The sequence below is a fragment of the Alternaria novae-zelandiae genome (assembly GCF_023758075.1).
Source record: "Alternaria novae-zelandiae strain BMP 2774 chromosome Unknown scaffold_19, whole genome shotgun sequence".
Lineage (NCBI taxonomy): Eukaryota > Fungi > Ascomycota > Dothideomycetes > Pleosporales > Pleosporaceae > Alternaria > Alternaria novae-zelandiae.
The window spans coordinates 659,029-679,344 of NW_026056979.1; the positions used below are offsets into that span (position 1 = coordinate 659,029).

At 55.0% G+C, this 20,316-nt stretch overlaps 6 protein-coding genes across 6 annotated transcripts; 2 read left to right on the top strand and 4 right to left on the bottom strand.

Moving 5' to 3' along the window:
* Positions 1 to 16: 16 nt before the first annotated feature.
* J4E88_008545 (uncharacterized protein) lies at positions 17 to 778 on the bottom strand (the record flags this gene model as incomplete). Its single annotated transcript, XM_049402155.1, has 2 exons — positions 17 to 362; positions 438 to 778. The coding sequence occupies 2 exons, from the start codon at positions 776 to 778 to the stop codon at positions 17 to 19; spliced, it is 687 nt and encodes a 228-aa protein (XP_049252253.1).
* A 3,338-nt stretch (positions 779 to 4,116) lies between these two features.
* J4E88_008546 (uncharacterized protein) lies at positions 4,117 to 5,547 on the top strand (the record flags this gene model as incomplete). The annotated part of the gene is made up of 1 exon (XM_049402156.1): positions 4,117 to 5,547. One exon carries the CDS (start codon positions 4,117 to 4,119, stop codon positions 5,545 to 5,547), a length of 1,431 nt encoding a protein of 476 aa, XP_049252254.1.
* A 1,090-nt stretch (positions 5,548 to 6,637) lies between these two features.
* Positions 6,638 to 9,822, bottom strand: J4E88_008547 (uncharacterized protein; the record flags this gene model as incomplete). The annotated part of the gene is made up of 3 exons (XM_049402157.1): positions 6,638 to 9,453; positions 9,551 to 9,694; positions 9,765 to 9,822. 3 exons carry the CDS (start codon positions 9,820 to 9,822, stop codon positions 6,638 to 6,640), a joined length of 3,018 nt encoding a protein of 1,005 aa, XP_049252255.1.
* Positions 9,823 to 11,038: 1,216 nt separating this feature from the next.
* On the top strand, positions 11,039 to 13,698 carry J4E88_008548 (uncharacterized protein; the record flags this gene model as incomplete). The annotated part of the gene is given in 2 exon segments (XM_049402158.1): positions 11,039 to 11,043; positions 11,061 to 13,698. 2 exon segments carry the CDS (start codon positions 11,039 to 11,041, stop codon positions 13,696 to 13,698), a joined length of 2,643 nt encoding a protein of 880 aa, XP_049252256.1.
* Positions 13,699 to 15,618: 1,920 nt separating this feature from the next.
* J4E88_008549 (uncharacterized protein) lies at positions 15,619 to 16,466 on the bottom strand (the record flags this gene model as incomplete). The annotated part of the gene is made up of 3 exons (XM_049402159.1): positions 15,619 to 16,272; positions 16,329 to 16,391; positions 16,461 to 16,466. 3 exons carry the CDS (start codon positions 16,464 to 16,466, stop codon positions 15,619 to 15,621), a joined length of 723 nt encoding a protein of 240 aa, XP_049252257.1.
* A 429-nt stretch (positions 16,467 to 16,895) lies between these two features.
* J4E88_008550 (uncharacterized protein) lies at positions 16,896 to 17,489 on the bottom strand (the record flags this gene model as incomplete). Its single annotated transcript, XM_049402160.1, is given in 2 exon segments — positions 16,896 to 17,465; positions 17,484 to 17,489. 2 exon segments carry the CDS (start codon positions 17,487 to 17,489, stop codon positions 16,896 to 16,898), a joined length of 576 nt encoding a protein of 191 aa, XP_049252258.1.
* Positions 17,490 to 20,316: the final 2,827 nt, after the last annotated feature.

The window sequence follows — 20,316 nt, forward strand, 5'->3', positions numbered from 1 at the left end:
CACCCCATCTATCCACCTACTGCCTCACACACCCCGTCTTATCCGTCAACTCCTTCGGGCACGTAACCTCCTTAAAGCTCACACTCGGATTATCCGCATTCTTAAACCAATCGAACCGCCACTGGCAGCCCGGCTTCAGCTTCTCAGGGAAACCATCACACTCCGATCGCGACGAGATACCGCCGTACTGTTGGCCCCAGCCGTTGGGCGGAGCACCGAATTGCGCGGTACACGCGTTGAAGATACCGACGCCGCCGCCGGGCATGGCGATGTCGAAGTGGTTGTCGCCGAGGTCGCCGCCGGTGTTTGTGGTTTGCACGATCATTTTCTTGCCGGAGACGGGGCCGGATGTGAATGTCATCCTGGAGGGGTGGGTCGTTAGTTACCGTTTCTTCATTCAAGAGGTCAAATGTTCAGAGTGGTGGAGGTAGACATACTCGTAGCAAGCACAGCACCAATCACTCTCCGTCTTGCCCGCGAGCTTCACAGCCGCAAATCCGTATGCGAGATCGTCGTTTACGGCCCAGGGCGACTGGTCGGTGCACATGTATGCTTCGCCTCCTCCGCTCTCGCATCCGCTCTTTGCGTTGAGGTTTGTGAGCGGGTTGTCGTTCTTGTCGCATGTGGCGATGGGTTTGTTTACGGGGGCCTTTCCTGCCCAGGCGCATGAGCCTTTGCAGCAGTCCCAGTAGCGTGTTGTTTTGCCTGTGGATTGGGCGGAGACGGTGACGAAGCCGGTGGTCAAGGCCAGGAGGGAGAGTTGCTTGATGGATACCATAGTGGATGGTTGATTTGGTAGATCGTTGTTGGGTAATGAGAGTTGGATTTGGCGAGCTTGTCGGTTTGAGCAGGTCTATTGGAAGAGAGCAGTGAGGTTTATATATCCATATACGCCAAGTTACTTCTCCATCATCCATCCCAACACCCATGACGAAACATCATCTAGACTTACCATCTACCCCACAAAATGCCATCAACGCCTGTCCTAGCCACCTTCCCGTCCTCCCACACGGTACCAACCAGCCCTAAGAGCCCTTGCAACCGGTGGCACAAGGCCGCAGCCGAGATGATTTCTGGATCTCAAGACACGCCCAGCACGTCAGCACCCACTATTAGCGCTGCACACGTGTAGAAACAAGAGCAAACATGCTTGCCCACAGTAATCATTTTCATCTATTGGGGTAAGCGGTCAAACTTGGCTTTGCGGTGGCAGTGGACAAAGAGGTGTACGACACATGGGTGCACTAGGACGCGAGGTTCATATATTGCGGCGCTATTGTCGGCTCCTTCTTACTCGCTGGTAAAGTGCCGGGACGTAATTCCCGGACCACCACGTTTAATGAGGCGTCCGGGAGTTTTGCTGGCTGGCTGGATGCTGGACACAGCGGGGTGCATATACGAGGTGTTTGATAAACATTCCGCAAAAAGCTTGATTTTGAAGGACGTTGCGGCTGAATGTACAGTTGCTGATGGTCGTACAAGGACGTCGTGAGGTCAGGAGTTGGAGAGCTGGAGAACAAAGGGCGGTTTAGCGCAGTTTCAGAATCATACCGATGTTCTTCCTAGCATGGAACATGGAAATGGCTAAGGGTCTTGCATGCCGCGAAGGATGGAGCGTTCATTGGTTGATTTATGCGATTTAATTTATTGCAGCGTCATTCTTCGGCTGCTCGGGATGTACATGAGGGAGAGAAAATGAAGTTGTGCTTGGGATGTGTACAGTCGCCGCAAATGCTAGAGCACATTTCTCAAGCGACTCCAGGTAGGAGGCTTTGGAGTCAAGATTTGCAAGTGCTAATCGCGAAGCGTCGCCGGACACCTCGTGCAGAGGTACTTGGGTGAGTACCACCACGGCCTTTTGCCATCTTAACATCTGTCGGTGTGACTAGTGATCAAAAATGCGTGGCGCCCCACAGTCTTCCGGCTACTTCGCAAACGTTCAGCTAACGGTCTGCATGCATTTTGGATAGCTTCGCGCCGTGTTCCACCGTCCTGGTATTCGTTTTGGGCTATGGTCGGTGAAGTGTAAAGTGCCGAGCGACTGTTTTGGTGGGTTGAAGACACTGAGCTGTCGGAGAACGCTCCGGTGCCGCTCGTTCGTGGCCTGATGTGCATTCCAATGGGTCCTTACCGAACTCGTGAACTCAACCCAGATGACGGGCGTGTTGGCTTGTATAGCCTCTCAGCTGGCGGCTGAAGCAACACACTTCAACTTCGCTCTTTGACGCTTCCAGTACTGTGATGATTTTGGGACGGTGCGACCAGCCGTCACGTATATCTCACTATGACCTTGTTATGTACGTAAGTAGGGAGCCGTAGGTGTATATGTAGACTGGCATTGAGCGTATGCCTTTCATGAGCGGCGACTATTCGCTGCGCTTTGTGAAGCTTGACTTTATGGCTCAGGCCGTAGACCCGCGAGCACAAGGTGAATCTCAGCAAATAGACACGAGAAGCGAAAAGAACAGCGTTGAAAATATAACACCAAAGAACGCCTTCCAGCTCTCATGCCACCAAGGGTATCGGGAAACATGAGGTCAAGTCCGCGTGACCTGAAGACTCAGTCGACCATCAGCACCAGCCTAAGGACTCTTACAGTATTCGTGTTCATCAACAGAGCTCCATGTTTGCAGCAGTTGTCCATGCGCACTCAGCGTTCAACGCTGACGATCTCTCCCTTCCACATATCGGTTATACCATATCAGAGCCGTAATGCTCAGAACGAAGTAAAGTACATAACCGGCAGCGAGGGCCCACACTTGCCGTTGAGTAATCTCGGGATATTGGACAGCGATACCCGGCTGCTGCCGTTGGAAAAACTGTTGACTCATGGTAGAAGTTTGGTAGTGCAACGTTCCTTTTGGACTGGTTTGCCGTTGCTTCGCCGTTACTTGGGTCGTATTCGGGCGCTGAGCGTTGAGGAAGTTAGTATGCTTTTTTGAAAGACAAGGAGTAGTCGTGAGGTTAGCTTTTATACACAGTTGATACACGCAAGGCTATTGAATCAAAGAAGCAAGACTGGAAGGGGATGTTGTGAAGCCGACAAAGAAGATTGTGTGAAGACAGGCATTGAAACAAGACCCCTTCGTGGTTTGCTACTGTTCCTTTGCGGACAGAAGGAAAATATCCATGCGCGTTGTTTGAACCACCGTCGCATCGGCAGGACTCTCGTATCACGACCCGAACTTTGTCGCGCATAATTTCTTTTCAGTGTTGAACGACTCCAAGCGGAGTAGCGTGAGTGGTGGATTTGACAGGAACGGCGGAAATGAGGCATCGTGAACTGCCCATGGGACGTCGAAGCATGGAATATCCCTCACAAAGATCAGGTGAGGGCACTCCGAGGGTACTCCTTTTGTCGACGCGCGTTCATTTGGATTGATGATGGAGATCAACGCCAGGATACAAACTTCCACAATGAGGCAGCAGGAAATGCCGATCCGAATCCGCGATGCCCAAACCAGCCACCTGAAACGGGCCATGACGTAGCGCTAGAAGCGGTAGGCGCAACGCCTCATGCCCCAGGTTACCAGCCCCTCGGCACCCATTACCACACCCAAAACTCTGCCACTGTGCAGCTTCACGCCCCCGTAAGCTCGTACGGCGCAGCCTCAGAGTAGCATCAGCCATGCTGCAAGGTCAGCGCCGTGCTTCATAACGCGCCATTATCATCATGCCCTGCTCACCGCGGTTTGTGGCGATCCTACTCGCACGGGAATGACACGCCGTGACAGGTCCGGCGCATTTGACGAATCCACACCGGGGGCATTGATCGCCAGGTCGCTTCGGCCACTTGCGCACACGGTCATGCCAAAAGGTTATGATCGCCATAGCCTACAAGTCGCTCAAGAGGAGCATGCCTCCTCCCTTGAACCTTCCTCGTCTTTCCTTATTCATACGAACTACACTCCGCTGCTACCTCGCTCCCCGCTTTGCCCAACCTCCGCCGGCATCCGATGGCTACGGCACCGCATCTCCACTCTCTATCAGAACACTAGCGAGATCCATACACACGTTCATTCTTCTTATTACTATACTGTCCTTTCCACCCACTACACTCTTTACTTAGACTATTCGCGGTTCAGCCCGGCGCTGCACCACCACTATTAGACTGCCATGCCTAATCGCTCCTTCCTATGCCGACTAATCTTCTGCGCCGTATTCGCCGTATCCGTCCTTAATATCTTCACCAAGGCCACCCCGCCGCTCTTCCACGCCGCAAAGACCTCGGCGCATGAGCACCCCCAGGAACTCTTTTGCCCGCAGTCCAAGCTCGCCGATGACGTCTTGGTCGTCTTGCGAACCGGGGCCACCGAATCACTCGAAAAGGTGCCGGTGCACCTCCGTACCACGTTACGTTGCGTCCCCCACTATGTTATACACTCGGACCTGGAAGAGGAGATAGACGGACACGTCGTCCACGACGTCCTCGAAGGAGTTAGCGAAGAGACGAAGAAGACGAATGACGACTTCAAGCTGTACCACCAACTACAAGAGCACGGAAGACGAGGCGTGAAACGACAAGAAGTTCTCACATCGCTATCCGGATCGTCGCAGGGTGACTACCTGCGAACCGACAACGATGGCTGGCAGCTCGACAAGTGGAAGTTCCTCCCCATGATCGACCAAGCACTCGAGGAGAAGCCAGACGCCAAATGGTATTTCTTCATGGAAGCCGACACCTACGTCAACTGGAACAACCTACTCGAATTCCTCAGCAACTTCGATGACAGCAAGTCCTACTACATCGGCAAGCACCTCTTCATCAACGAAGTCGAATTCGCCTACGGTGGCGCAGGCTTCGCCCTCTCTGCCCCCGCCGCACGTAAAGTCTCCGCCCAACGCTCCCCCCGCATCTCCGAATACGAAGATTTCACCAAAACCCACTGGGTCGGCGACTGCGCTCTCGGCAAAGTCCTCGAAGACGTAAACATCCCCCTCCACCGCGCCTTCCCCCACTTCCAAGGCGACTCCCCGGCGACGCTCGATCCTGCGACTTCCAAAATCGACCGCGACCTCTGGTGCTACCCGGCTGTAACGTATCACCACGTTTCGCCCACCGAAATCCAAGAACTCTGGTCTTTCGAACAGGACTGGTACAACAGACACCCGATTCTGCTGCGCCACCGCGACATCTTCATGGAGCTCGTGCGACCTAAGATCGGCCCTTCAGTCACAGCCTGGGACAACATGTCCGCCGACAAAGAATACAACGCCCACGACCACTCCGCCGTCGCCAACGAACTCGAGCGCAACGCCTGGAAGTCCTTTGAACACTGCCGTACGCTGTGTGAAGAACAGGATGATTGCATGCAATTCTCCTTCAACGAGGGCAGTTGCGCAATTTCCAACAGCTTCAAACTGGGTTACGCGAAGCCCGGTGCGCGGATACGGAGTGGCTGGATGCTTGATCGCGTGGACGATCTCTTCAGGAGTCTGGAAGAGCAATGTGGACTCCGGGATTGGTTTGCACCAATGGAGAGTCCGAAGGAGAGGGAGAATAGTGAGTTGAAGATTAAGATGAGGAGGAAGAGGAGTGTGATGTGAGAGTCCCTCACTTAGCAAACAGCGATGGTCTTGCGTTACAGCAGCATCAGCATTGGCGTTTTTTTCCATGGTTTGGTGGTTTGCTTGCGCTTTTTTTGTGTGGTTTGATTTGTTTGGAATGCAGATGGAGATGATGATACCCCCCCAAGACACTCGCTTTAGATTCATAAGTTTCAGTACTATATAACACATCGTTGGATGGATGGATGGATGGAAGGCTGCACTGCGCAGGACCTTGACTCAAGGAAAGAAGAAGAACAAATAAACAAATGTTAAAACACATGACGAGCCTCTTTTCTGTCTTCATGCTTTTCTTCTTACTGGTAAAGCTTACCGGCGCATCAATCGGACTTCCGATTCCTGCCTTTGCGCCTGTAGCGTTAAGTGCCCGTTACGGTCCTTGACGCTCTCGTAGTAGCTGTCTGTCAGTGCAGTACTATACCCGTATCGTTGTCCGGTACTGTTATATTTGGAATCGAGCGTTACATAGCTAGAGATGGAACGGATTACTCTGGTGCGACTACGGCGGCATCACGTCAAGCAAAGCCTCACAGTCACTTACTCCAAGCGCGGAATCCAGTCTATCAATCGTACTATTACACATTGTCATCTCTCCATACAGGCACTAACTACATCTATCCGCGCTCGACAAAGACAAGCTATAAAGCCTCGCTTTTCGCTAGATCCTCTTTCATTCTACCATCATAGATAACAGACAGCGCAAGACAGGTGAAGGTAAAGATTCTCATCATCGATAATGCTAAGATGCAGTATATGACGCACGCAAGGCTATATCGCAAAACCACCGATGAAAGCAGAACAGAGAGGGGTATGTTGTTGTGATGAAGGATGACTACCTAGGCAGCCTTCAGGACAGTATATTGATGAGAAAAAGAAAAAGAAAAATGGTTGTGGGTTTCGCTATCGCTGGAAAGAACGCCTGACCCAAAGCCTCGCTGATGCAATTGCTATCGTCTCCGATGACAGCAATCCGTGGAGCGGGCGAGTATTAATGCATGTACTGAACTTGAAATCGAACGGGATGGTATCAGAAGAGAGAGAGGGAAGAGGAGACACGACACTATTTCGACTACATCGCAATCGCCGTTGCGGTGCTGTCGTGTTTGTGTTCCTCGGGGCTATCGGCGTACGCCAACAGCGCCTTCGCGTCATCAAGTCCCGATATCGCGAGGCCCTTCTCGTCTTCTTCGTGAATGGTGCTTTCTTGGATGCTCTCTTTCGAGATCTCGCTCTTCCTTTCGGCATCTTCGATTCCGTCTTCGTCCATGAGGTTTGGTGGCCGTTGACGCATCGCGCGTGCCTTTTCCAGTGAGATGGTCTTTTGCTGGTAGGTGGTTGTAAAGGGAAGGGCTTCGTCTCGGTCGATTGTGGCTTTCATGAGCGCAGCCATCCAGAGTCGGCCCACGGCAAGGCTATCGACCGCGAAGTAGTGCACAATGGGTTTGGTGAACTGGACACCTTTCTGTAGCCCTGCACGAGGTGGTACAAGCTTGAAGATGAACATGCCTGAGACGTCTTCTTCCAGACCTGGAATGCCTTTGGCGCTATCCGCAGATGCCGTTGTCTGTATGGTGGCATTGTGCGGAGATGTAGGTGAGTTGGCCGCACCTGTTAGAGACGCATGGAGGCCTGTCATCCTCTCGTTGTTCGCTGGTAGCACGCGATGCGACGATATGTCGATGAGACCTTTCTCTTCGGTATCATTCTCCGTGTAGTAGTAGGCAAGGCGGCGGCCACGAAGCACGAATAGGCGCGTCTTCCATGTCGTCATAAGACTCGAAGACTTCTTCTTCATCCAGCCGCTGTAGTCGCAGTTCTCCATGGCTTGTTGCGGGGTGATCTGCTGACGGCCCTTGAGATATGCACTAGTGCCATGCTTCTTGGCCTTTTTCTTTGCGTCCTTGGGCGTGGTCGAGCCAGCGGTAAACCGCCTGTTGTTATCGGCCTTTTCAAGCTCGAAACTCTTCGATAGTGATGTTCCAGAGGGTGTGCTAGATCCCGTCCGCGAGGGTGACTGCATCGGTGAGTCCTTGTGTTGTGTGGTGGAAACATCGGCGGAGCTCAAATTCGCCTTCTCGCCGCCGGTTATCGCGTCTGATATCGCTCGAAGACCCCTAGATTGTGATCCCTTTTTACTGCTGAAGAACGAGCGCGTATGAGATGGTACAGCAGCTGGCGAAGGTGATGCACGACCTGTGCTTGAGGTCTCGCTACCTGCGACGTGGGGCGAATTTGCAATGGCGTCAATGCTGTGCGCATCATATGAGAGCTTGGTCACGGTTGGATGCGTTTCGCTTGCTGGCTTGAGAGGGCGCACAAAGTCGAATGCACTAGAGCTGCGCTCGCTTTTGGTGCTGGTACCGTAGTACTGTTTCGCGGCAGCGGAAATTGGACTCGCTGGCCGGAGAGCCGAATCTGCGCTGCCGATTCGGCTGTGTCGGCGACTGAACGACGCGCGCTGTGCGCCTTCGGTCGTGTAACTAGCATTGCGTGAATGGCTCGCGGCGCTTTCTCTCTTGCGCAGAACGTTCCTGCTACTCTTGCGGTTGTCGACCTCGCCTCCGGAAAAGTAGCCGCGGTCGAGATCCCCGGAGCCTAAGCCGGCCTCGCGGAAGTCGAACGTAGTTCCGTTGGTACTTGAAGCATGATGGTGATGTGATGAGACCGGTCTGCCGATATCTTGTACGGACTTGGACAGCGATGTCGAACCCATGGTCCAGTTGCGGTCGAATGATGGCGTCTTCCTGTGTGCGTGGGCGGCCATGGGTGCAGATGTAGGCGGCTTCATTAAACTGGGCGTACTAGGCGTGGGTGGTCCCTGCCCGTATTCGATAGAAGAGTGGCGTCTGCTGTGGTTCATACTTCGGACGGAAGCAGCGGAGGGTCGTCTAGGCGAACCGGGCGTAGGTGAGGCGGGCGTGTGCTGGATCAGTGGAGAGGTCGCGTCGATGGTAGACGATCGGCCGGCGGATGAGGCTGCACGTGGGATGTGCTGACGGCTGGTGTTGCCTCGGGATCCGATGCTTTCCCTGAGCGTCGGTATGCGAGGAAGGACCGCCCCAGTTGATGCAGCCCTGCTCCTTCCCATATCGGCTGGGAACTCGTCTGGGCTATCTGAAGGCGGCAGGAGAAGGGTCGTCCTTGCAGCTTCGGCTTCCTTCGCGTTCTTGACCTCGGACTGCAAGGCGTTAATCTTCATCCACGTGCGCAGTCGTGGTCCCATGGGGCCCAGATTGAATTCCTGCATGAAGATGAAGTTGCGGTCCACGCCCAGCAGCGCCTCGCCATCGATTTCTTGGTCGCGGAACACATCGCAGTGCTTCTTCTCCACGCCCGCGTCCTCGAGGTATTCGGCGACGCGCGCAGGCGACCATGTCTTGACCTCCTCCTCGGTGTGCCAGCTCTGCTCCTCCTCGTCGGTTTCCTGCCCGTTGATGTATGACAGCCGGTGGTGGCTGCTGTATTCGCTTCCCGAGTCATTGGACCGTATCTCCTTGCCCACGGCGCTGTGGCGCGGCGTGCTCATGCCCGTGATGTGCTCGTCGATGACGCTCAGCGTTTCGTGCATGACGGGGCTTCCTATCGTCTCGTCTTCTGGTGGCGCCTCCCCGCTCAACGTCATGCTGATGCTCCGCGGGCCATTTTGTATAGATGTTCGGCGAGCAACTTCTGGTCCCGACGCGATGTTCAGGGGCTCTGTGGGTGCAGACTTTAAAGGTGGAGGGGCGCTCGTGGAAGCTGGTGGCTGTGCGGCGGTGGTCGGCGGCTCAGAAACGGCCATGCCGGGCTGAGGCGATGGTTTTTCTGATTGCACGGACATTTGCGAGGGATTGCGCGAGAGCATGGTCGGGATGGGCGTCGGTTTGGGTGCTGGCCGTGTGTATACTGATATACATCAGCTGTGTTGCTCGCAAAAGGAAGCATGACGATCAGATAGATAGGGGATGTGCACTACTGTGCTGCCGTCGATAGCGCAACATACCTTCAGGAAACAGGCCGTTCTCTCCCGTCTCGGTGTTCTTGCCTAGAAACCAGCCATCGCCAAAGTCGTCGTCGCGCTCAATCAGCTCGATGCGGTCTCCGCGCCTCAGGCTCAGCTCGTCGGGACTGCGGGCGAGGAACTCGTCTGCAAGTGCTGTCAGCAGCTGTCGCTGGCATGTGCGACGCAGTGGCAGCACGGGTGAGGGGAAACATACGCACTACGACGAGGGTATCGCCAGGCCGGCAGCCCTCGGTGTGGGTTCGTTGCGCCATGCTTACAGCTGCTCTCCAAGACTGGGTCGGGTCGGGGGGCGTGTATGCGGGCAGTCTCCAGATCAGTACAGGTGGTTCATCCTCGTGGGAGTTCGCGCTATCGGCGGGCGAGGCGGGCGCAACAGTCGGACGTTTGGCAGACTATAAATGCTGGCTACCGAGCCACCGCTACCTGAAACAGCCTGACAGGTGCGCAATGAAACAAAGTGGCGATGTTGTTTGGAGCGAGGGGGGAGGTATATTGCTTGATCCCGTCGTCGTGCGGCTGCCGGGGGTGTCGTGTCTATACTTGGGTGGTGGGACAGAGAGGCATGAAGCTAGCCATGTGCATCCTTGGAAGCAGTAGGCGACCTAGCCTGCATGCGATATGAATTACGTCGGTTGGCAAAACCACGGACGCACCGGGCGCTCCAAAGCAAATCTCGACTAGGCGCTGCGCCTATTGGCAGAGTGGGTTTGCACGGCAGCGGGCAGCCCTGGAGCGGTTCTGACTTGGCCGCTGACGATTTGCCGTCCAGCGTCCAGAGCCCCCGGCGGCGCCCATGGCCTTGGCCCAAAGCGACCTGGCATGTTCGCGAAACATCGCTGTCCGTGCGCCATGCCATCGGGTGTCGTGAGGGCTCACTGCCATCGCGAGGCCGACGTTCACCTCACCCCGTCGCGCCTTCTCTCACGTGTCTCGCGGCAGCCTGGACAGCGAAAACTCCTTCTCCCTCCACATCCACATTCGGCACCCACGACCCGCCGCGCCTACCATGCACTGAGTCGCTCACAATCTCCCTGCGCGACATGAACTCCCCACATTCCAACTCGCCCATGTCCAGCACTCGAAGGCGACCAGCGCGTACCCTCAAGCGAATATACACAACATAACAAAGCGGCATGTACCACACCGGGAGTCACGCCATGACCCCAGGAGTGCCAGACGATGCGACAGCCCAGACGCTCAACTATGCGCTGGGCAACCTTGGGGGCCGACAGAAGAGCTGGATGACGCCGCTGCCCTCCAGCGCGCCTGCCCAGCCGCCCATCGTTCCTGCCGAACTCACACAAAACCCACTACCCTTCACCGTGCGCGGTCGCGGAAGGCCTCGCAAGCAGCCCCGGTTTACTGTTCCCTCCTCCACACACGCACCCGCAGAGAACCTGATCACGCGCCCAACCGTCGAAACCGAGCCGCAGCCACTATCGAACTCGACGTCCCCGCAGCTCCCAAATGTCGTCGCCCACCAGAACAGCGCCCACCACGGGCATTCGGCAGCCCGCGTGCTTCCGTCGCCCACGCCAAGCGAAGAGACATCGCGCTGTCCGCCCCCAGCACCGCACGAGACTGCTCCTGCGAAAAGAGTCAACGAAAGATATGCGCAACAAATGGACAAGCGGAGGCGCAGTGAGGCTTATGCAGGGCCGGTAGCAAACCCGACGAATCCTCCGCCGGACCTTCCGCGTCGACCGTCCGGCCACTACTCACAGATCGGCAGTCCTATGCTGGGTCAGATGGGTCAGACCGTTAATCGCAGCCCGTCGCTCGGCATGATGGCATCGCCACAACTGCCCCAGGGCATGCTATTCCAAGATCCGCGCCTCAGTAGAACACCTCCTCAGCCATACTCGCCCTACGGGCTGCCACAAGCAGTCTCGCACGACCCAATATCCCGGCCTGTATCTCGCTCCGTACAGCCTGATAACACGCCTACAACCCCCTTGGCCCCTGATTTCATGAGCCAGGGCTGGTATACAAAGAAAGACTGTCTGCAGATCTTAGGGCAATTCCAGGCATCAGCACCCCCAATATCGCCTCACTCTCAGGACAGGAAACGCTTTCTTGTGCTGCAGAACGCTGTTGAGCTGTCAGACTGGCCCTATCTTACTATGCATCAATGTTACTGCCTGATGACCCACGCCCCTCACATGCTGCCGCCGGGGTTGAAGTCATTGCCAGGTTTACAACAAGCGCAGAGGATATTGCACGATGTTCTTGATGCAAACCACATACTATCGCCTAGTTATCTTCACTTCTTCTCCCATTTCCCATACCCGATGCAGCAAATTGCAGCCATGTGGCCGGCCACATTCGAGTACCAAGCACAGCTTTTCAGACAGTTTGTTGACCAGTCGCCCAACTACAACCAACTGAAGGCGATATGCGAGCACCGTCGATTCCCGCCCCTCGTCCGAGAACTTGTTGTCGAACTCCGCGTTCATTCTCTCACTTTCCAGCGTCTGCTCTTCACCGCTTTTCTGCGGTGTATTTGCCGCGCGGTGGTCTCGAATCCTAATGTCAAACCCTTGCTTGCAAACTTCGAGAACGACATACTTGGTGTCTTCGAGCAGAATCAAAACTACCACTACTCACGGCATGCTTCCTCAGCTACGGAGACGCCTGAGCAGAGCCAGCAATTAAAACACGACGAGGAACGAATTTGGGGCTCTAACCTGAGAGCGCTAGTCGAGGCATTCGAGGCTAACCTTCGCAAGAACGGCGCTTCATTGGCTGATCATACGTACGGCGCTCCCCAACCTCAGCAACAGGTACAGACCCACCAGGCCCCTCCATCGCAACCGCAGCAAGTGCAAGCCCAGCCCCAACCACAACGAGTACAAACCAGCTCGCCCGCTGTTCCGCCTTTCAACCATCCCCAACAAATGCCACCGCGCACGACCAGATCGGTTGACCAGGGTTCGGCACAAGCTGCTATACAGCAGTCGCGTGGGCCTGGTCGTCCTCCCACACGCCCTGCCCAATCTACAGGGGTGGCGCCGCCTCCACGTGGGGGGCCCTTGCTTCCTGCTGCTGGCTGGCAACAACCACAACAGCGTGTACCCAATCCAGCACGCTTTGGACTACACCAAGCTCATCTCAGAAGTCCAGTTCTTCGTGCGCAATCCAAATCCTCGCCGCTGTACACATTTTGTCAAAACTTCCTCAAACCCCCAACGCGGTTGTCCTCGCCAGGCCGTGCCATTGAGAAATGGACAACCACTCTGACACCTTATGATATGCAGAGGATTGGAAAGACTGTTCCAGATCAAATGGGTGGACCTGGTACTGTGAACATCAACGAGACCACGAAGTTTGCTCGTTTACGTTGCGTCAAATGGCCGGAGCCTGAGTGGACAGAGGAACGCTGGGCTGTCGCGGATACGTCTTGGATACCTCACTCGTATTACACGCTCAACGACACTCCTCTCGAACCGCGGAAGAAGATTCACTATGGAAAAGACATGCCCATCGACCTCACGGGCCTGCTGAAAGAAGGCGAGAACGTTTTGGAAATTGCAGTAATGGCTCGGTCCGGCGAGAAATCTCATCTCAACTACATGCTCGCCATCGAGGCCATGGTCGTCTCATCCCACGAGTCCATCGTAAAACACTGTCTAAACCAAAGTCGCGTCCCCGCAGACAAAGTCCTACAAGGCATCAAAAACAAACTCTCCGCCGTCGACGACGACGAAATCAGCGTCGTCGAAAGCACCCTCACCATCGGCCTCTTCGACCCCTTCAGCCAAGCCAAAATGTGCGACATCCCCGTCCGCAGCAAAGCCTGTCCGCACAACGACTGCTTCGACCTAGAAACGTTCCTCCAATCCCGGCCACGCAAGGGCGACGCATCCGTAGCCGATCAGTGGAAATGCCCCATTTGCAAATCCGACGCGAGGCCGCAGATGCTCTTCGTCGACGGCTTCATGGAGGAAGTCAAGAAGCAGCTTGAGGCCCATGGACGGGCAAATACGCGCCATATCCTGGTGAGGCAGGATGGAAAGTGGATTCCTAAAGCTGAACTCAGAGAGGGTGTTTCGAGTGCCACGCCTGAACCTGTTGCTGCGCGTCGGTCGGTTCCGGCTGAGGTTGAGATTATCGATCTTAGTGACTGATGAAGATCTATTTTGTGGCTCTGTTCTGGTGGCTCGTATACTTGTTTCATTACGCATGTACGTATTTGGTCATGAACAAAAGTGGGCGTTTTCAAGCGTGGCATGGTAATGGAGTTTGTGGAGGTTATACCCCTGATTTTTTTTTCGGTTCGTCATGTATGTATGAAGGGGCCTGATTATTTCATGTCTGAGGTGCGGTTAGGTGGGACTGCAAAAGTGTAGATTTAATAATACGTGGTAATGTCACCAACCAACTCAGTCATTGACCTTTAGGTCGTCCAGTACGTTTGTGTATGCTCCGCGTATGATATATGCGCTGTCTAACATCTCACATGCCGCCTAAGATGCCTACAAACTGCACACAACCCAGGAAACAACCCTTCAGATTTGTGCGAGCGTGCAAGAAGGCCGCCATCAGCTAAACATCCTCACAACACCCAGAATACTATCCCAAAAGCTCATCGCTCAATACGACCCCACCCCGCTGCCCGCAAACACCAGACAAGCGCTTCCCTTCGCTCCCATCTCCTTGTACACACCAGCGTATGGGGTCAGCGCTGTGTGAAGTTTGGAACTTGCACTCCTCTGAAGTCTCTATAAGGCTCCTAAGGAGTGCAAGTTTCAAAATTCAAACCTCGCTGATCCCATACGCTGATGCCGTACCTGTTCACCCGCGCTCCAACACACAGCTAGTCTAATAAAACCCCAAACCGCCATTTAAACTAACCCTACGACTGATCATCAGTATGCCCCAATCACATGATCCACTTGTTCCACTTCGCACACGTGCACGATGTGGAAGAAGTGGATCATGTGACTGAAGCACGATGCGGGTCAGTTGTAGAGCAGATTAGGCAGGGTGGGATCGTGTTGGCTCCCGTTCGCCCTGTGTTTACCCGTCTCACAGTCCTCAATCGGGCTACGAGGGTCGAAAGAACGATTCGACCAGCCACATTGCTTTGTACACTCTGGGTATACCATATCCGACGCCGTCGTGAAATCCTTCGAACGGCCAGTAAAGGGTATGTCAAAGAAGCAGAAGGGCGGGCCTTGAAAAGGCGTTCGCAAGGGCTTCGACGCTTATCGGAAGTACCTCGTCGGAGTGCTGGATGGAATGGATACGGTGCATGTGCGTGGCCCCGTTGTGCTAGACGTGCGCGTCGGAGTCGCTGAGTTGTCATCTGGCTGCGGAGCGGTTGGGTACTCTACTGCGACTCATGCTACATGCATGCATGATGGAGTTCATCTGTCGGAACTGTGATGAGGCTTCAAAGCCATCCGTTTGGATGATTCCTCCAAACGGTGGCTGAGATAATCAATGAGAATGCTTCGCGGCTGCTCGGTACGCCCGTCCATACAGGAACGTTATAGCGCCTTCTGAAGAGCGCCAGACACGCTGAACACAGATCCCTATCGTTGTAGATTGTCCCAGCCTTAAATCAATCCCCGGTCGTGTTACCTAGATAGTATAACGACCAAGACGCGACTAAGACTGGAACCATCACATCTAAATCAGGAGTCTGGTCGAGAGCTCGAGCGTGTGAGTTCAAAGCGATGCGTCCTCATAACGGCGGCTGGCATGAGAGTTTGCCGTAGCTTTGGGTCGTTCGCTTTCGTATCGATGGGGGAATGTGCTGGAGGTTGAGAGAATGTACGATCTAGCGCGATGTGCTTTCCTCGAGGAGTGAGGCGTGGGTATGTGTTGCATCCAAATTCCGATAACGGTTTTCCTGCGCTTTATCACTGCCGTGTAGCGTGCTTTCAGTCAATCTCGTCGCTGCGCTCGCCGCGAGCCGTCTCACGGGATTGTGCGTAGACATTCTTTTCGAAGCTGTCGGCTGGGACCATGTCTCCATGTATATGTCACCCGCAACGCGACCATTCCAGTTCGTCGCCCTACCGGCGCTGTTATATCCATCTTCACCCCCTCCTCCTCCTCTCCTCAAACCCCCTCTCATTCTCGCCCCCCTCCACAATCCCCCTAAGACTCGGCATCCTCTTCTCCACGTACTCGTTCATCACCCTGAGCACTCTTGCTGGTGTGCGATACGCATTTGGCGGCCTCTTGCTCACATCGCTCAGCCCCACATGCGGCACGCTCTTTTCCAAATCCACCTGCGCCATGCTCTTCATCGGGTGGAATTGCTTCCAGTAGGGTTGGCGTTCGATGAAATCGGGGTGCACGGCACGCGAGCGGTCGACGGTTACTTGGAACCATTTTGTGGATTTCTTCTGCGAGGACGTGTGCGGTGGGGGGTCGAAGGGGAGGGGTTTGGAAGGAGGTGTTGGGGCGGGGGAGGTGCCGGTGGTGCCGGTGGGGGTGGGTAAGGTACGGTTTAGGAGTTGTGAGGGGCGGAGAATTTCGTCGATGCCGTCTTTCTGGGGGGTTTGCTGGATGGGCGTGTCGTCTTCGTCTTCTTCGGCGGCCTGGATTTGGGCGTCGGCGTCGGCGTCGCTGGTTATGAGCTTCTCGAGGGCGAAGCGGAGGGGTGAGGCGTCGAGGGCGCTCTGGGCGGCGGCTTCGTCGCGGTAGATAGCGAGGGCAACATTGTCGGCGGGGTTCTGGTATTCGTACTATGCGCGGTGTGAGTGGTCGTGTGGAATGAGTAAACGCATTGGTGAAGACGTACCCGAAGATACTTGAAGGTGCTGATTTCGCCAAAGCGTTGGAGAACGCGGAATATCTCGCGGCTCTCGGATAAATTGGCGGGCCGTGGTATGATGCGCAAGTGGATGGAGCGCGGTGCCAGCGCTCGGCGGACAGACATGGCGGGTGGTGTGGTTGTGGCTGTGGGTGGGACGGATGCGGCACGAATTTGCAAACTTACGATCAACAGCCATGTGGGTCACCAATTTACCAATGCTCAGGTTCGCGGAACATGCAGCAACGCGGGAAAGGAACACTGCGCTGGGTCAGGCGGATAAGTCACGATAAGAGAGCGTAGTGGAGTGTGTTGCATGTTGATGATGGTTGTGATTATATAGTATGTGGGTGTAACGACAGCGCTCAGCTTGTCGCACCCTAAACGCCAGGCTCAACCCTAAGGGAGCTCTTCCAACCGATGGTAATATAATAATACATCTCCAGGCCCTGTCCAATGTTGCCTTGTTTCCAGCAAGATCAAGTGGTATAATGCGCCCGTAGTGACACCCCAAACGCCGTTCGCTATGCATGTAACCAAATTCGACAGATAGTACTATGACGACCGCCTCTTCGATACGCCGTTACCCTTGGACCGCTTGCGCATGCGCACAGGTCGGGTGACGCGGACGCAGCTGTCGCGCCTTTCGTGGGCCTTCCACACTGGCATGCTGGCAAGTGACTCGATGCCTGAAGCAGGCACATCGTAGTCCATGTCGACGCCCTCGTCGTCTCCAGAGTTGCCAGATGCGCATGTTGATGTCGAAGATGTAGAGGATGTTCGCGAAGACGACTCGCTGACGGTGCACTGCTTCTCCTCCTCGATCATCTTGACCAGCTTGGAGAGATCGCGAGCATGCGATGAGCTGCACTGCATGCGCGAGCTCTGTTGGCGTTGCATCCTGAGAACGGAAGCTGCGATGCGCGAGTAGGTGGGTCGCGCCTGCTGTTCTTGCTTGGTGGAAGGCGCGCACTCATCGTCGCTTTCCGGTGTAAGAGGGCCAGCAGGATAGCAGCGGACGCTCGTGTCGATGCGGAGGCTTTGCTGGTTGAGTTGCACGGCGAGGTCGCCCATAGTGCATGGTGGAGTGGGAGGGCGATTTGGCGCGTAATGCGGGTCCATCGCCTGTGACGTGGGCGAGACGTTCATAGCTGCCCGCTCAGCTTCGTAGGCGGAGTAGTCAGGTGACGGCGCCGGGTCGAAGGAGAAGTCGCGGAACATGGTCGTCATTGTGATGTTGTTGTGAGGACGAAATGGACGGCCGGGGTAGGTATGTTATCAACGTCGTGACAGAGAGCTAGAGACGCAAATGACGGCGGCGAAGGATGCTATAAGGCGCTGCCCATGGCGTTCCGCGGCTTGGGGGCGTGGGACTAAGGCGAGACTAGGACGCCGGGGCCAGGTTTACCATGCTTCTGGCTAGCAGCCACTGGGCACTTGCCGTTGGCGCTGCACTCCTCATTCCTCAACCGCTCCACTCGAGTAGGATTGCAATCCCGGCCTAGCTCCCAATGCTTCATCTCTATTCCCTGGCGATACTCCTCTCCTATCGCGCGCAACATGTCGATGCGGACACCATGGCATTTGCTGCAAATTGACGGCGGCGGTCATACGCCCCCAAACTGCCGCGCTTTCATCGTCACTCCCGGCTTACTACATGACGGCAGCAGTCAGGGCTGAGTGAGGGCAGCTGGACGCGAGGATCAAGGGCTGCCTTCTGGAAGCCTGCAAGGACTCCCTCACAGCCCAAAAGCCCGCGGCACCTCTCATTCGTCGATGCCGACAATGCGGAATCTGGAGAAGCGATCGGCGCCCATCGACTGGCTGCGGAGTTTTCTAGCAAAGCCAACAGTTGCGCAGTCTGCTGCGTCTAGTCCTCGATCCAGAAGGAGAGGCAGAAGCTCCTCAGAAGCCGGTTCAAGACGGTGGATCTCAACCACGTCCCGGAAACCGCCAGTGTCAAGCTGCAGTGCGAGCTATCCTTATTCCCACGCCCAGTGTCGCTAGAGCTGCTCACTATCGCCGCTGGCGCTCCCCATCACACGGATCGGCACTGCTTAGCAGCTGAAGCTGTAGGGAACTCCCGGCACATCACACATGACCCTTCAAAATCCCACGCACGCAACTCTGAAGTTTGAACACTGGGTCATCCACACGTTTGGTGAAACCACGCGCCGCGAGATGCCACGTCCCATCGTCCCCCCTAGCAACTCGCGGCGGCTTTTTCTCTTGTTCTCTCCTATCCAAACCTCCCTTTTCTTATTTCCTATATCCAATATTCCGAACCGTCGAGTCCACTACGCTAACAAGCCTTGGGTAGCATCCGCTCCGACGTTACATGTGAAGTTTTCTTTAATTTCGGCCCTTCGACCATGGATGGCTTTCGCCACCCTGTGGATCCGCCCCGGATGCTGACGGCGACCCCTGATAGTTCCATTGGGGATCAGGGTGCTCTCCCGTCAGACGTGGCTGACTTTGCATGAAGCCACAGTTTGAGGTACCCGAAGGTCTGGGGCGACACGTCTGTGATTCGTCAACGTTGGACTAACAACCCGACAGCGGAACTCGTTTTAGGCCTTCACCGGAATGAGCCTACCTGTTTGAGCTGTAACCTCCAATCTCCCTCTGCTCCTGAATCTTGGATCCACTCCGCCTTCCCCGTTAGTATCAGTCCCTGCGTCACTCAATGCAGCGAATCATGGACACCGGATCTAGAATTCTGTCTTTCTATACTTCGCGACCTTCTTCGTTTCTATCGCGCTATCGCTATCGCACTATCACGCTGAAGACGACGGCAAGTCGCGCTGCCCGAGCTGAAGTCAACCCAGCTCGCTACTCACACTTACTGAGCTCGACATCGTCTTATCTAGTCAGGGTCGCAAATGAGCATGTCGATCTCGAACGCCAACTTCGCGAAACCACCAAACAGCTGTCTCGACCAGCTAAAGCTACTTACGAATCGCGGGTGCCTACTCAACTGCTGTCGCAATGAGGAGCACAGTAATCTACTCGGGGATCGACGTGAATCGTCTTCCAACTACTCTCTCCTCGAAACCTCACTGCATCGAGTCGGCGTCACCGATGCACACCGTAGCTGGGGGCTGAATAATCTCATCGCAAGTGGTCTACAGCTACGGTTTCGGTGCCTTAGGAGGCCAAAGACGTGGGGTCTGTATGCTTGCGGCATCGATTTGCTCAGACGCATGCGTAGAGGTGCGTCTGAGATGCACCAATGGTGAATGTCATCGCACGCTCTTCAGCTCTCTCGGACTCCCCGTCGACTAGCCGTCGTGGGGGCTGAAGACACTATGTCTCTTGAACGTACTCACAATACACACCGCACCGTTTGACCCAGTCGCCAAGTCTCATTGCATACTATGCTCGCGCGTAGTGTATGTCGGGCATCCCGACCGTATTCACCAGTCCATGCGCCCTGTCCTGCTCTTCACGACACAAACCATGAGGTAGTGAACACTTTACGGACCCAGGTCCGGCTACGAACAGCAAAGCGTTAAGCGCAAATCCAGCCTCGTCCTCGAGAGGACTCCTGCCTAACTATGAGGGGTCTTATCGTTCGAAGGGGAAGACAGTATGCGCGTGCAGAACTGCGACTACCATCTTCTTCGCGCAAGTCCAATGATACTCTCTTCGAATGTAATGTACCAGCATAAGCGTTCATGCGCGCATTGCAGCGTATACATATGGGCACCCAAAAGATCCCGAACAGCAACTACAACACATTTTATGTTTAACCATCCTGCAGAGACTTTGCTGACAATGAATGTGCTCCTAATAGGTTTTAGTGGGCGATGAGCTCGATTGCAACTTGTGCAACCATCCTATGATTTGCAGGATGTGAAAATTCATCAAAAGATTGGGACCAAAGTTAGCGATCCTTGGTTGTCAGGACTGACTCCCACCAAACCACACGCTATGATTGCAAATACTCAGCATGCGCGAGGTACAAAGCCTGTGT